The sequence below is a fragment of the Littorina saxatilis genome, linkage group LG1, assembly GCF_037325665.1.
Source record: "Littorina saxatilis isolate snail1 linkage group LG1, US_GU_Lsax_2.0, whole genome shotgun sequence".
Lineage (NCBI taxonomy): Eukaryota > Metazoa > Mollusca > Gastropoda > Littorinimorpha > Littorinidae > Littorina > Littorina saxatilis.
In genome coordinates this window covers 21,559,480-21,572,745 of record NC_090245.1, presented here as the reverse complement: position 1 = coordinate 21,572,745, position 13,266 = coordinate 21,559,480, and the positions used below count along the sequence as shown (strand labels likewise).

The following is a 13,266-nucleotide window of genomic DNA, read 5'->3' as shown; positions in this document are numbered from 1 at the left end:
ACACACACACACACACACACACCGAGTGGATGGATATAAGCAATGGTATGGAAACTGTGTACAGAGCAAAAGTAAAGGATTTTGCAAAGTCAATCACTGTGCTTTGACCTACCACTGACTTGATAACAGTCCTAACTTGTATGTCTGCTGCAAGCTACCACAAACTACAGGAGCATCAATTATACGAGATGACTGATTCGATGATTAATGTTTGCACTGCCAACAATAACCAATTGTGAATATTGCCTTCATAATTATAAGAGATTTACACAAGCTAGTGCGTGGAATACACACTGCACAATGCAAACGTTTAGAATTTTGTAATTTATATACATAACAAATTAAATATCACACACATACACACACAGAGAAAGGAAGAAAGATAAGGTACAACAACTATAGGTTTAAAGCTATATGTCAATCTTTAAAAAAAAAAATGTTTTTAACAAATTCAACAAGGAATTTAGACGTCAAATGCATAAGGCGGGAGTTTCAGAGAGAAAGCGGACCCCCCCCCCCCTCTCTCTCTCTTGCTATTGTTAAGATGAGATTACAACATAAACTCGCTCTATCTCTCACTGTGTTGTTCGCGTGAGATACAAGAAAGCGAAAGTACACCGGATGTTGATAGTCAGTAAAGGGAGACATTGTTAGTTTTAGTACGGCTAAAAACAAAGAAGTTTGTGATAAGATATACAATCCAGTTTTGGAGTAATAACAGAATACAGAGTGTATTGAATCAGTTTTTCCAACTCTCACTTATGGTCATAGCTTCTGCTGACAATGTATTAGTTTACTTTTGAATTAGCAGGGAATGTCTTTAGCAGGGAAAGTTCTGCTCCCTCACCTTTTGAACCCGCTGCTGCAACCTTTGTCGTTGGGAACGCCTAGATCGACTAGGTAAGTTTAAATACCACTGCATTGAGGTAAAACATACCCAACAACAATTAGCAAGCGTGGACATATTTGCCTTCGTGTGCAAGAAGCAGAGGGAACAGTACATGTAGCAAACAGGGGCATCTGCAGGTGTGCTGTACGTCTAGTGTCTTGCTTTGGTCATCATCATCGCACATGTATGTGATGTGTCGTGATATCTGCAACAATCGTCACACAGATCTTTGAATATTTTTGTTATTTTCATGAGCTTTGGTGGGTTATTGTATACAGCATTTATGCGGAGGTGAGGATCATATTCACGTACTACTACTACGTACTAGTCAACTCAATCTTACCCAACAATGGAGCGTGAAAATGAAAGTAATTGGGTCCGTTCTCCACTTGTAAGGTGGATTGACATAACATAACATAAGCGGCCTAATAGGCTTTTCAGCCTTTTGCCTGCTATGTTTTTCAACTAGTGATTTGAAATATCGTTGTTTATATATGTGTGTGCGCTGCGTACGTCCTAGGACGATCTCAATTGAGTTAAATTTGTAGAGAACATAAATTGTCTCCAGTGCTTGTCAAGTAAGTTTTTGAACGTGTTTAGTGTTCCTGCTGACACAATTTTGGGTGGTAAATTGTTCCAGTTATTTACAACACGATTAGTAAAGAAGTTTGCATACAGGTTAGTCTTAACAGTTTTGTTTTGTTAATTTATAATCATGACCTCTTGTGCTCGAACCCTCATGTAACAGGAGAAGTGAATTAGTAGTGCGTATATATCATAAAGATTATGTCATATTTTATAGGTCTCGATCATATCGCCTCGCAACCTCGATTGAATGTTAAACCACACTGCAGAGAGATGCACGTTTGTGTTGTTGTTGGTTTTGATAGACGTGAAAATTATAGAGTCAGTGCATGGGTCAGATTCAGAAGCATCTGGAAAAGATGAGGGAATTTCAACTTCACTTGGTGAAGTTCTCTATAATCTCTATATATAATCCTTCTGTAATAAAGTTTTCGAGTTCGAGTTCTCTCAGTGATGTTGGCATGAAGATGATATTGATAGCATGAGATATCTACCGGTTAGCTGTGTAACTTAGTTCACTTGAAGATGTGTAACAGGGGTATTTATTTCAATTAAATCACCAAAAATCTTTGCCATCATTTCAGCAGGATTCCATATTTATTTTACGGTAGGGGAAAAGTGACACCTTAAATTTAAAAAAAAAAGCCCAAACTTTCATGGCCATTTTGGCATATTTGCCAAGAGAGTAAATCCTGGTAAAATCCCTGCTTTCATGAAAGGCCCCAGTGTATATATGAGGAATCTTGACTGTTTGTGCAGTTTTTGTCTGTACCAAATAGCAGAGATGCAACCACCATGATCTCAGCAGCGGCAGCAGTAGGCATTGGCGCCCTTGGGGTGCTACTGTTCTGGCTGCTCAAGCCAAACCCTCCACTTATCTGTGGTGTCTACCCTCAGCCTGGTACGGTAATACATGTACTCTGTGTCTGTCTGTCTTTCAATCTCGATCTCTGTCTGTCTACATGTAACTCTGAGAAAGAAAAAGAGATATGCATGCATGGACAGACAGAGATAGAAAAAAACCACTGCATTCTGTTATTTACAAAAGACAAATTCCGGGAATAACTCTGCCGGGTTTGAATGTGTTGTGAAAGAGGGAATTATATATTCTTGGAAAATATGAGGCACGCTTTCCTGTGTGACATTATGACCAATCACTAGCGAGCGACCTGTCTCCACACATGGACATGGATCACATGCGGAGACACACCCGATACACACCTGACAGTTATTTCCTAACATTGTCTATTGGTGCGTGCAAATGTAACTATGTGGTCCGCCTCATTTAATTGCCACATTTATTTCATTTAGTGAATTCTTAACCAATTTGCATAGTTCACAAGCACTCTTTTGTGTTGATGCAGGCAGATGGTATTGGATAAAGAGAGCAGTGTTTGCTGTCATGTTCCGCCGTCGGAAAGCGGAAAAGAGAAAGCAAGAATCATCCAGGATGAACGCCAGAGGCCAGGAAGCAAGGGGACTTGGTCGAAGCTTGAACCCGTTTGACATGGAGTGTTGCCAGTCATTGCCGGATCACCCTCATGTGAGAGATAGGGAACTTGAACTGAGCAAACTGACCAAACTGACTTGGTGCGGGTTCTTCAACTTCCTGTGTGTGTGTGTGTGTGTGTGTTTATCTACACATGCATGTATATGTGTTTGTGTGTGTGTGTGGGTGGTGTGTGTGTGTGTGTCAGTGTGTGGGTGTGTGTGTGTGTGGGTGGGTGTGTGTGTGTGTGTGTGTCAGTGTGTGGGTGTAATGAGGGGTCTGTATGTGTGGTTGTATACATGTACTTGTGTACATTCGTGTGTGTCAGTTTCATGTTTTATCACCAAAAAACACATTTACAATTTTGCTGTTAATTTTAGCACATCTTTAAACATGATTAGTGTGAATAGGTCTCCCTTTACAGTTTACAACATGCAGTTCTTTTCCTGAACATGCACCTAAGCATTCAAAACAATACAATGCAACTTTACAATCTGTTATGAATTAAGGCGCTAACAGAAGTTTTTTCTTGTGGCTTGTCACACATAATAAAATTAGAAAATATTAGATCACAGCAAAACATAAAATCACAGCTCTGTGCTCACACCATACTCAACCATAAAAACTCTTGACACATTTCAATGCTTGTTATTTTCTCAGATTCCAAATAACTCTCACTTACTCTATTAGGCACAAAAAAAAAATAGTCTGTTTACGGTAACCCGACCGACCCTATTTTTTTTGTGCGACCCTAGACTTTTTTTTTGGCATTTGGGAAAGAAAAAAAAAACCACAATGTAAAAATGTGTTTTTTTGGAAAAAAAAGAAAAGAAAAAAAAGAAAAAATCCCGACCTACCGACCCTATTTTTTTGGCCTATGTTACCGTAAACAGACCTATTTGTTGTGGCCTTACACATGTATGCATTTTAGAGCGCTTACTTCCCTTTGTGTATCAGATCTTGACACATCAATTTTCACACATCCATGCAGTCATAACCGTAAGTGGCATTGTCTCTTCAGGCTTTGGACGCTGTCTACATGGGGGCGTACAGTTGCGGAGATGGGCCGAATGTTGCCCTGCGAGTTGCTCGACGTCCAGGACGCCGGGCAGAAGTGTGGCTGGTCCTGCAGGTGCCGGGGGTGGGGCGTCTTCAGCACCCTGGCCACCCAGACACGGCCGTCGCAAATGCTGACCCGTCTTCCTTCAGTGCTGGTGGCCTGCGCTTTGATGTCGTGCATCCCATGAAGACCTGGCGTGTCAGTTTTAGTGGGCAGCTCAGGTGGGGAGAACTAATTGGAATACTTTCATGGGCAGGGATGGCAAAATCATCCGCCCAGTCGCCAAGGGCGAGTAAAAAATCCGCCGGGCTAGTAGAAACTGGTAACTTGCCTGGCAACTCGCCTGGCTGGCCAATGAAAATTCTGGTCAAATGTGACCCTTTTGGTTGTAATATCGGGTTTTAAAGCCATATTAACACTGCAGATCAACTGTAGTATGTACTGGGCCAGCGAAATTTCTGCCGGGCTAGTGACTTTCTTGGAGTTACTCGCCCGGCTGGCGAGTTAAAATTTTGAGATTTGGCCATCCCTGATGGAGATTTATCTACTGTAATGAACTATTGCTCCTTTCATGTTTTTTGTTTGTTTCTTAGGTTCTCTCTCTGTTTTGTTCTTTCATTCTTCCCTCTCTTTGCTTGTTTGTTGGAAAATGTACTTTAGTTACGTGGTGAGTTTTAGATGTTTTGCTATTTTGTGAACAATTCTGAAATTGCTATGAAATGTGTGATTTCTGAATTCTCCTGCATTTAGTCATGATTGTCATTTGACCAATCGTGTATGTATACATGTTTGTGTGTTACTGTTACAGGTTACAGTCTTCCGGTGGCATCCAAAAAACATCTGAGAAGTTACTGGACACCAAGTTTTCCTTCCAGTGAGATTGCTTGCAAAATCCAAGCCTTTTGACCTGGTGATTCAAATACATTGTAATGTTATGTGTACATTTAGTGATACTTATTAAAAGGCGCATGCTGCCCAGAGATGTGTCTTGGTGCATTAAGATGTTTGGAAGATACGTTATGTGTTTGTACATGTATTGATCTATGAATCAGGAAATGAAATATTTGACGATTTGAAATGTACATTTTTGTTTTATTTTCAATGGATTTATCAGTTCTTCATCAGCATTTTCTATGCGTTTGCGTTCCATCATTAACTGACAGTACATGTATTTGTTTAAGTGCATATAAACTGACTTAATGTTGCTTCGTTATCCTTTTGTGTGTGTTGAAGATGGGATGCATTTGCGCCACATTTCAACTATGACTCTGACCTTGACCCTGGACTTCTCGGGGACGCCATCGCAAGAGAACAGTGGAGTAGAGAGTATTTTGAAAAGCTGCAGAGGTAAGGTGTGACATTACAGTTGCATATGTTGTTAGAATAGTGACAAGTTCTTTATGAGAATTTGTCTGGACTAGTTTGTTTGTGTTGAATTTTTGGCCTTGGTTTTGACTGGCAAACCTACATTATTAATAGTAAACATCTGGTGCTGTGTCACTCTCAAACACCCACATCGGCAGTCAATGAAACACAGACAGTCATATTTCAAATTGTTGAAAATTGCTGAACTTTTTTCACAGTGGATCTGGATAGTTATGTTGCAGGGCCGATAAGGCATATGCGCAACGGGACAGTGGATAAGGGAACACACTGACGGCAAGGACGGCCTTAGAGTGTAAGTCATACATATTGCCAAAACTTGTCTGACCGATTTGGCAAATTTGAAAAAGGAAAATAATTCCTAGTAACATCTCTTTTTATTGTACATCACAGTACACCTAAAAGGACTGTATAGGAGTTGTGTTGTTTACATTTTTGCCTTTTGTGCAGTAAACACCAAACTCACTACGAACAGTGGGGCGAATTGAGGGGCACATTAACTGTTGAAGGACATCCAACACAACAGCTACGTCTGAAAGCAATCAGAGATCATTCTTTTGGTGAGTTACTATTGAATTACAGTGGAACTCATTATTTCAGACCTTTCAACATCTGAGAAAATCGGGCCTTAAAAGGGAGGTAGTCTTAAAATGGGGGTCAGTTTACAGATGAACAAAACATCTGAAAAATGTAGGTTTTAAATTGGGGGGGGGGGGGGGGGGGGGGGGGGCTTGAAAGGGGGGTTCCACTGTTCTGCATGTGTGATGAGATATTTCAGCAGAGAAAGCATTTCTTTTGACAAGAGAGGCTAGGGACTGGTATTTCTGTAAAGATGGGTTTGTTTTTCTGTCATTCGAGTGACCAAGGAAGTATTTAGTAAGTTCAGCAGATACTGAATTTAAATGCAATTCAGCAAAGAAATATTTATTATTTTACAGGAGGGCTTAATTTGCATTTCTGTAATTGTGATCAAGAATTTTTTCCCGGGATGTATCAGACTTAAAATCAAAATGTTTTGAATTGCAGGTGTGCGAAGATGGACAGATTTCTACAGATATGTCTTCTGTTTTCTCTACATCGAAGTGAGCCTTTTAAAAAAAAAATTCTGTCTTTCAATGTCAGTTTATACAAGGGTGAAAGAATGCAGGATGTCACTGGGCGATATCTTTGAGCAAAAAAATAGGGTTTATATAGGCTGGTCTACAGGCATAGCAGTGAACAATGATGCAGACAAATTAAGAATAAACTCTTATAGAAGCAGTCAGAGTGTCAAACCAAGGCTCCCACTTGTTCACAAATTTGTGGATTTCCAAGAAAAGTAAAAATTAGAAATGTATGAATGTGCTTAAATTTATATTAGATTTTAATTTTAAATTTTTCCTTTTTACAGACCCCAACTAGAATTTCAGGGATATTTGCTTACATATCATTTCATGGTTGTCCTGCAAACCTGATTTATTTCTGATTTCAGAATGGTACCACACTTCAGATTGGTGCTGTTTCACAGCCGGGGATGCTGTCACAGTAAGTTTGTGAACTGTCTTTCTTTCTGTCTTTCTGTCTTTCTTTCTTTTTCCTTTTCTCCCCCTTGGTAAGCTCTGTCACCATTCTTTTTCATTAAAATGAGCTAACTAACCAGGGTATGTGAGTCTTGGATAGCTTCAAAAAAATATTGTTTTGCATATGCAGTTAGAGTAACTCATATGAAAAGAGTTCATCATATAGGCAGAAATACACCAATTACTATGGTTACTATTACACTTGTTTATGTTTAACGGATGCATGTACAGTGAAACCCCCCCTTTTAAGATCTCCGAAAATCGGAGTAAAATCAGGTCCTAAAAATGACGCATCGCCTTAAAATGGAGATAAATTCCCTGAGGTTATGAACAGAAAATCAGGAACATCAAGGTCTTAAAAAGGAGGTAGTCTTAAATAGGGCAGGGGAGGGGGGGGGGGGTGGGTGTCTTAAAAGGGGGGGTTTTACTGTAGTAGTGTGACAGTGATTGTTAAAAACATTGTGCGTTATCTTTTAATAATATTTTCTCATTGATTGGTGTAGCAACTGAATGAGTGTGTAAAAGTGACTGAATGAGTTAGTGAGGTCCTCCGAAAGCAGCGTATGGCTGGCTAAATGGCGGGGTAAAAATGGTCATACATGTAAAAATCCACTTGAGCAAAAACACGAGTGTACATTGGAGTTTGAGCCCATGAACGCAGAAGAAGAAGTGAGTGAGGGAGGCAGTGAGCGTGATCTATCCCGATGAGGCCACCCATCTTTCACTTTCTTTTCTTTGTTTGTAAATGAATTAGTTTTTTTTTAACCAAGCCAAGTACTTGTGCTCTTGTTTCCTCTCATTTTTAGCCTGAAGACAGGGTGTCTGACATACCCTACAGGCGAAGTGGCAGCAGTGACGGAGGTAAACTTTAACCTTTGGGAGGTCGGAGAGGATCCTCCCCAGCCCCCTGCAAAATGGTCCTTCAGTTTTGTAGCTGGTGCGCTTTTCTTTTTTGTGTGTGTGCATACTTTGTGATTTCTAGTTTTGTTTAGGGGATATTTGAGGGTGGGGGAGTTTCTGTCAAATTTGACGAATCTGAAGAATCTGTGAAATTCACTGTACCTTAATCTAGAAGCACACAGCACGAATTTCCCCAAAACGCATGACAAATATGGTAATTAATTAAATCAAAGTGTGTGAATGCGCTTCAGGGCACTGCTTTTCTCCGTTGTTGGAAATAAAATGTAGTGGGTGATGTGGTGACGTGGCTGTAACAGCATCACATACACCAACAAGGGAAGTAACTCAGTGGAAATAACCTAACCCCAATAACATTTTACTCTTGTTTCTTGTAATTCCTGATATGCATAACTGTTTTAGCTTCTTTTCAATCTCTGAACAGATGGAGTGCAGTATGAACTTGCAGTGATGACCAAGACCTCAGCCATTTTGTACCATGAGGAGGACAGAGGAGGAATAGTGCATGAGACTTTCTGCGATGTCGTGTTGAACGGAAAGAAAGGATGGGGTCTCTCAGAGTTCTTCTACAGGTCAGACAAGAATGGACATTTTTTTTATGTTCTTACCACATTACAGTTGTGATTTACGAGCTTGATCAGGGTGTTTTTTTAAATGGGTTACCCATTTTCTTGTGCTTCACAGTTTTGAATCAAGTCCTTAATGCTTACTGGTAAGGAGAGATTTAGATATACTTAACTTACTTACTTACGTATATGCCCTTTGCCCCTAGCGGAGCATAGGCCATCGATGGCGTTACTCCAACGTACTCTGCTCTGCCTCTGTCCAGCTGTTGCCTTGCCTCTTTAGTTCTGCCTCTGTGTCACGCCTCTGGCTGTTTCTTGGCCTTCCTCTCTTTCTTTTCCCCCTTGGGTTCCAAGTGAGAGCCTGGGAGGGTGGGTTGCTCTTAACTGTTGGCGCTTTCATAAATGTGACCCTCCACCACGGAATGAGTCGCATGTCACCTTTGCATGATTTTCATATTTGTACATTTTTCTAAAGAGTTTTTTTATGCTCTATCCAGTGGTGAAAACCGTTTTTAGAAAAGAGCAAAAACTGTTTGAGTTATAAGCCTGTGACTAAGGTGACCCTCACACTGTTACCAGACACTCCCCGGACTTATATTAAGCCTAGCGCAGAACCGCGCGAGGTGACATGCGACTGTCACAAATGTGACGAAAACTGATTTTTTTTTATATGTGAAATTTTTCTCTTTTTTTGTGCCAGGAATCCAGTTAGGAGCAAGATAGAGCTGGAGGCAACACTGCCTCTGCTTGAGGAGCCTGATTGGGGAGAAGTGAAAAACAGTAAAGATAAACTGATACTTCCCTTTACCTCCCTTGCTTGCTGCTCTTCAGCATTAGTGGGTGGAAAGGGTTCTCAACTTGCACTTCTGACACAAATGTCACAAGAGGTATGCAGATTCTCTGTTTAAAAGTGCCTGTACTGCATGACTGTGTTTATTGTTGTAGTGAATTTTTATGCATTTTAAATTGCCTTATTTTTGAATATTTATCAGAAAAATATTTTGATTCGCAGTCTTTTTTGTTATCAGTATGAGGACACAAACGTGTGTGTCTTTTGTGTCTATATTCTCCATGTCTAAGGACTAGTTTTCCAGCTTCTCACAATGTTTGCCCTATTTCTTGCCATTGTATTCTAAATGTAAGGTTTGGGAGATGAACTATTTACGGTATATTGCATGTCTGAAGCTGATAATTACAATAGTGCCAGTATTTTTGTTGGTGTTGTTCTTGATCTCACATGTTTTATTTTAATCAGGAAGATGTGTCTGTTCCCCCCGGGCTTTGCGTCACACTAACAGCTTTTGAGCAGCAAATGAAGGTCAGTGGCTCAATGCGAATCTAAATGTATTTAAGTTAAATCAAGAGAGATATGCTTTGATACAAAAAAATATTGTCACTTTGTTTAGATGTACAACATATTTGCTTTAAATTGTAGTATCTGTGTATGAGGATATTTTCCACCTTTTGAACACATTATCATTGCCCAGGCATTATGGTTGTGCAGCTCACATTTCAGATTAAAATACTTAGTGTTCTCATTGAACTGACTTCATGGGCGCTCCCCCCCCCCCCCCCCCCCATTCCCATTTCTTCACTACACACAAGCACATGAATAGACTCAAAATCTTCCTCTCTCCCTCTCTCTCGTTCAACACCCTCACATGCACTCTCTCTCTCTCTTACAAACACACACACACATACATACAAGCAAGTCATGATTTTTGCTTCTGGCTTTCAGGAGCACAAAGAACTGCAGGAAGCTATCCAGAGAGTAGCTGATACTGCTGTGTAAGTTGACTGTCAAACGTTATTGGTTAAATTGGGAGACCTACTGTTGACAACTGCTTGTAGCAGATGTGTAAGAGTTCATACGTACAGTCTTCACCATGGATTTTTCTTTCGTATCATTATCTGTTTCCACTTACTACTGAGCTGCTTTTAGTTTAAGTTTTGTTAATTTTTGTGTGGTACCATTCACATGCAGTTTAGTTACCATGCAATTCTGTTCTGTCAGGCCTCGATCTTATTCAGCGTTTATCAAATTGTCTCCCTTGATGCACAAATCTCACAGTGTTCACACTCCCCCTTCAAGACCTCACAGAATCTCACAAAATGTGGTCTGAAAATGAAGTGAGTCTTAAAATGGAAGTACATTTACAGAGGTTATCAACAGAAAATCAGAAAACACAATATTAAAAAGGGGGGGGGGGGGGCGGGGGTGTCTGAACCGGGGGGTGGGCCGTGGTTTGGCACTTTAGTATATGTTTTTGCTGATTTGGGGTCGGGGTAGGGTGGGGTTAGTATGCTTGTTTTCAGTTAATTGTGTTATGGATTATTTTCCCATCATTGTCTTTTAATTCGAGGGTTTTGAATGTAGTGCTCGTGCATCAAGGGAAATAATTTGAACTTGCGCGATTGCAGTTTTATTTTTGACCTTTCAGAAAGGACCCAGCCAAGTTAGAGGCTGTGTGCAAAGAAACCAGTGCCCTTCTGTGTGCGACCCCTGTGTGTTCCCAAGTGCAGAGATCAGTGAGAGAAGGGCTGAGACAGGTATTTGGTGATGATGTTGGTACAAAGAGAGTAGCTGTCAGGTCCTCTGCTGCAGGTAAGCAAATATTGATTTTTGTCTTCTCTCCATCACTTTATGATCCAATTGTTGATCCTCCCAGTGGAAAGCTAGCAACAACAAAACGTTATTAATCTATATGTTGTTTTGTAAAATGAGTGCACATAACCTAGCAAAAAAGAACAAAACATGGATTAATGAAGATAACCACTTATGTGCGTGTTTAGGTAAAATCACACTGAATGACATTTGTTTTATTTAGTAATGAAAAAAAATGAAAAAAACAAACAAGAAAAGTAATTTTATGGAAATGTTGGATATACACAAAACAAAACATTTACAAGAACCTGATCCATGGATTTATTGACTGTTTATAACAATTCGGATTAGGTGAAGATGGCAGTGAAGCATCATCAGCAGGCCAGATGGAAACTTTCCTTGGTGTCCTGGGAGAGGGGGAGGTAAGTACGGATTGTATGTACATTGTCTGAGGACTAGATGCTTGTCAGGCCATGCTGTGTATTGACTATTGTATGTACATTATCTGAGGACTAGGTGCTTGTCAGGCCATGCTGTGTATTGACTATTGTATGTACATTATCTGAGGACTACCGTACTTTCCGGGTGACAAGGCGCTTTGTTATCTAAGACGCACCCCTTTCTTTTAAAACAAAAATTGTAATCCAGTCACCCATTGGACGCAGGGGGGGCCAATAGGGCGCACCAAAATGACCCAGTTTTTGCCATGAGAGGTGGTTCCCCTGTCATATCTGAGAGAGGAAACACTTCCTGCATCGGGGTCAGTGACCGGTCAGTGACCAAAGGCATTGTGATAGCTGGGTGGCCTTGTTAAAAGACACGACCTTCTTCCCAGGGGTCAATGACCCAGTTTTTGCCATGAGAGGTGGTTCCCCTGTCATATCTGAGAGAGGAAACACTTCCTGCATCGGGGTCAGTGACCGGTCAGTGACCGAGTTTAACAGAGTGGAAATCTGTGTGTGCGGCCAGATCAAAGGCAGGGCAGTACCTAGTAGCTGAAACATGCATTATCACAAGTTGTTTGACTGGTACTCAAGCGGTCTCTTTGATTTTTTTCGTATTTCATACACGGATTAGGCGCTTCGTTATACAAGACGCAGGGGTCGAACTCGAGGAAAAAAGTCGCGCCTTATGACCCGGAAAGTACGGTAGGTGCTTGTCAGGCCATGCTGTGTATTGACTATTGTATGTACATTATCTGAGGACTAGGTGCTTTTCAGGATGTAAATTATCTGAGGACTAGGTGCTTGTCAGGCTATGCTGTGTAGTGACTATTGTATGTACATTATCTGAGGGCTAGGTGCTTGTCAGGCCATGCTGTGTATTGACTATTGTATGTACATTATCTGAGGACTAGGTGCTTGTCAGGCCATGCTGTGTATTGACTATTGTATGTGAGCCGTGAGATTTGTTCCCTGGTAACTTACGCTCACTCTCATCTTGTGTTTTTCTTGTGTGTTTATGGGCTGCAACTGGAAAATGAACTCATGTATTTGTTTGTTGTTGTATTTTTTTCACGAGTTAGTTTTTGCGTGAATGGCTGTTTTTACACCTACCATTTTAGACAGATGTATGGTCCGTTTTGAGGGGGGTCCATAATGAGCACATCTGTCATTAATTGATGTTCTTTCATTAGCATTTGAAGACTGGATGCTCTTTTGTGTATACTTTATGTCATGTCATTTGACTATTCATTCATCTCTGTTACTTTACCATTGCTGTTTAGATTTGTGTGATTTTCACTCAAGTTTGCATCTGGGGATTTTTGTTGTACATGTAGTGTGTTCTCACTTTGTTTCCATCATTGAAACATCAAATATTAATGTATTGAAATTTACAAGAAAATGTGTTTCAGATATTTCAGGCGTTACAGAAATGTTGGGCCTCAGCATTCACATACCAGGCAGTGGAATATAAAAGGTGAAAATCAAAGTGAAATGTCATTTTAAATATATTAATTCTGTTTATACAGTTCTTGGATTGGGCTGAGAATTCCTCAAAATAGCTACAGTGGTGTGTTGCATTATTTAGAATCTCTGGGTTTCCTTAAAAAGACTTACTTGTCTGATATTATAAATTATTGGGATTTGTTGGGTTGGGGACCTTGGGAGGGGGAAGGGTCTCATGGGTGGTTAGTGTGCCAGCTTGTTTTTCTTGTGAAACCTGCCTGTTTTGGGACCCTTCCCCCCTCCCCTCCCTCTCTCCCCTTCCC

The 13,266-nt window shown here is 40.5% G+C and overlaps 1 protein-coding gene across 2 annotated transcripts in view; it reads left to right on the top strand.

Moving 5' to 3' along the window:
• Positions 1–842: 842 nt before the first annotated feature.
• Positions 843–13,266, top strand: part of LOC138964524 (rifampicin phosphotransferase-like) — a 43,268-nt gene continuing 30,844 nt past the window's right edge. For both annotated transcript variants that reach the window (XR_011455130.1, XM_070336512.1), the window contains exons 1-17: positions 843–900; positions 2,234–2,375; positions 2,839–3,017; positions 3,985–4,244; positions 4,832–4,897; positions 5,257–5,370; positions 5,857–5,966; positions 6,433–6,488; positions 6,878–6,930; positions 7,772–7,902; positions 8,308–8,455; positions 9,150–9,336; positions 9,705–9,767; positions 10,188–10,237; positions 10,891–11,054; positions 11,406–11,476; positions 12,910–12,974. Coding sequence is in view for 1 of the 2 variants with exons in the window: in XM_070336512.1 (XP_070192613.1) it covers positions 2,270–2,375; positions 2,839–3,017; positions 3,985–4,244; positions 4,832–4,897; positions 5,257–5,370; positions 5,857–5,966; positions 6,433–6,488; positions 6,878–6,930; positions 7,772–7,902; positions 8,308–8,455; positions 9,150–9,336; positions 9,705–9,767; positions 10,188–10,237; positions 10,891–11,054; positions 11,406–11,476; positions 12,910–12,974 (1,823 nt within the window). In the remaining variant the exon portion in view is untranslated. The remainder of the gene's footprint in view (positions 901–2,233; positions 2,376–2,838; positions 3,018–3,984; positions 4,245–4,831; positions 4,898–5,256; positions 5,371–5,856; positions 5,967–6,432; positions 6,489–6,877; positions 6,931–7,771; positions 7,903–8,307; positions 8,456–9,149; positions 9,337–9,704; positions 9,768–10,187; positions 10,238–10,890; positions 11,055–11,405; positions 11,477–12,909; positions 12,975–13,266) is intronic.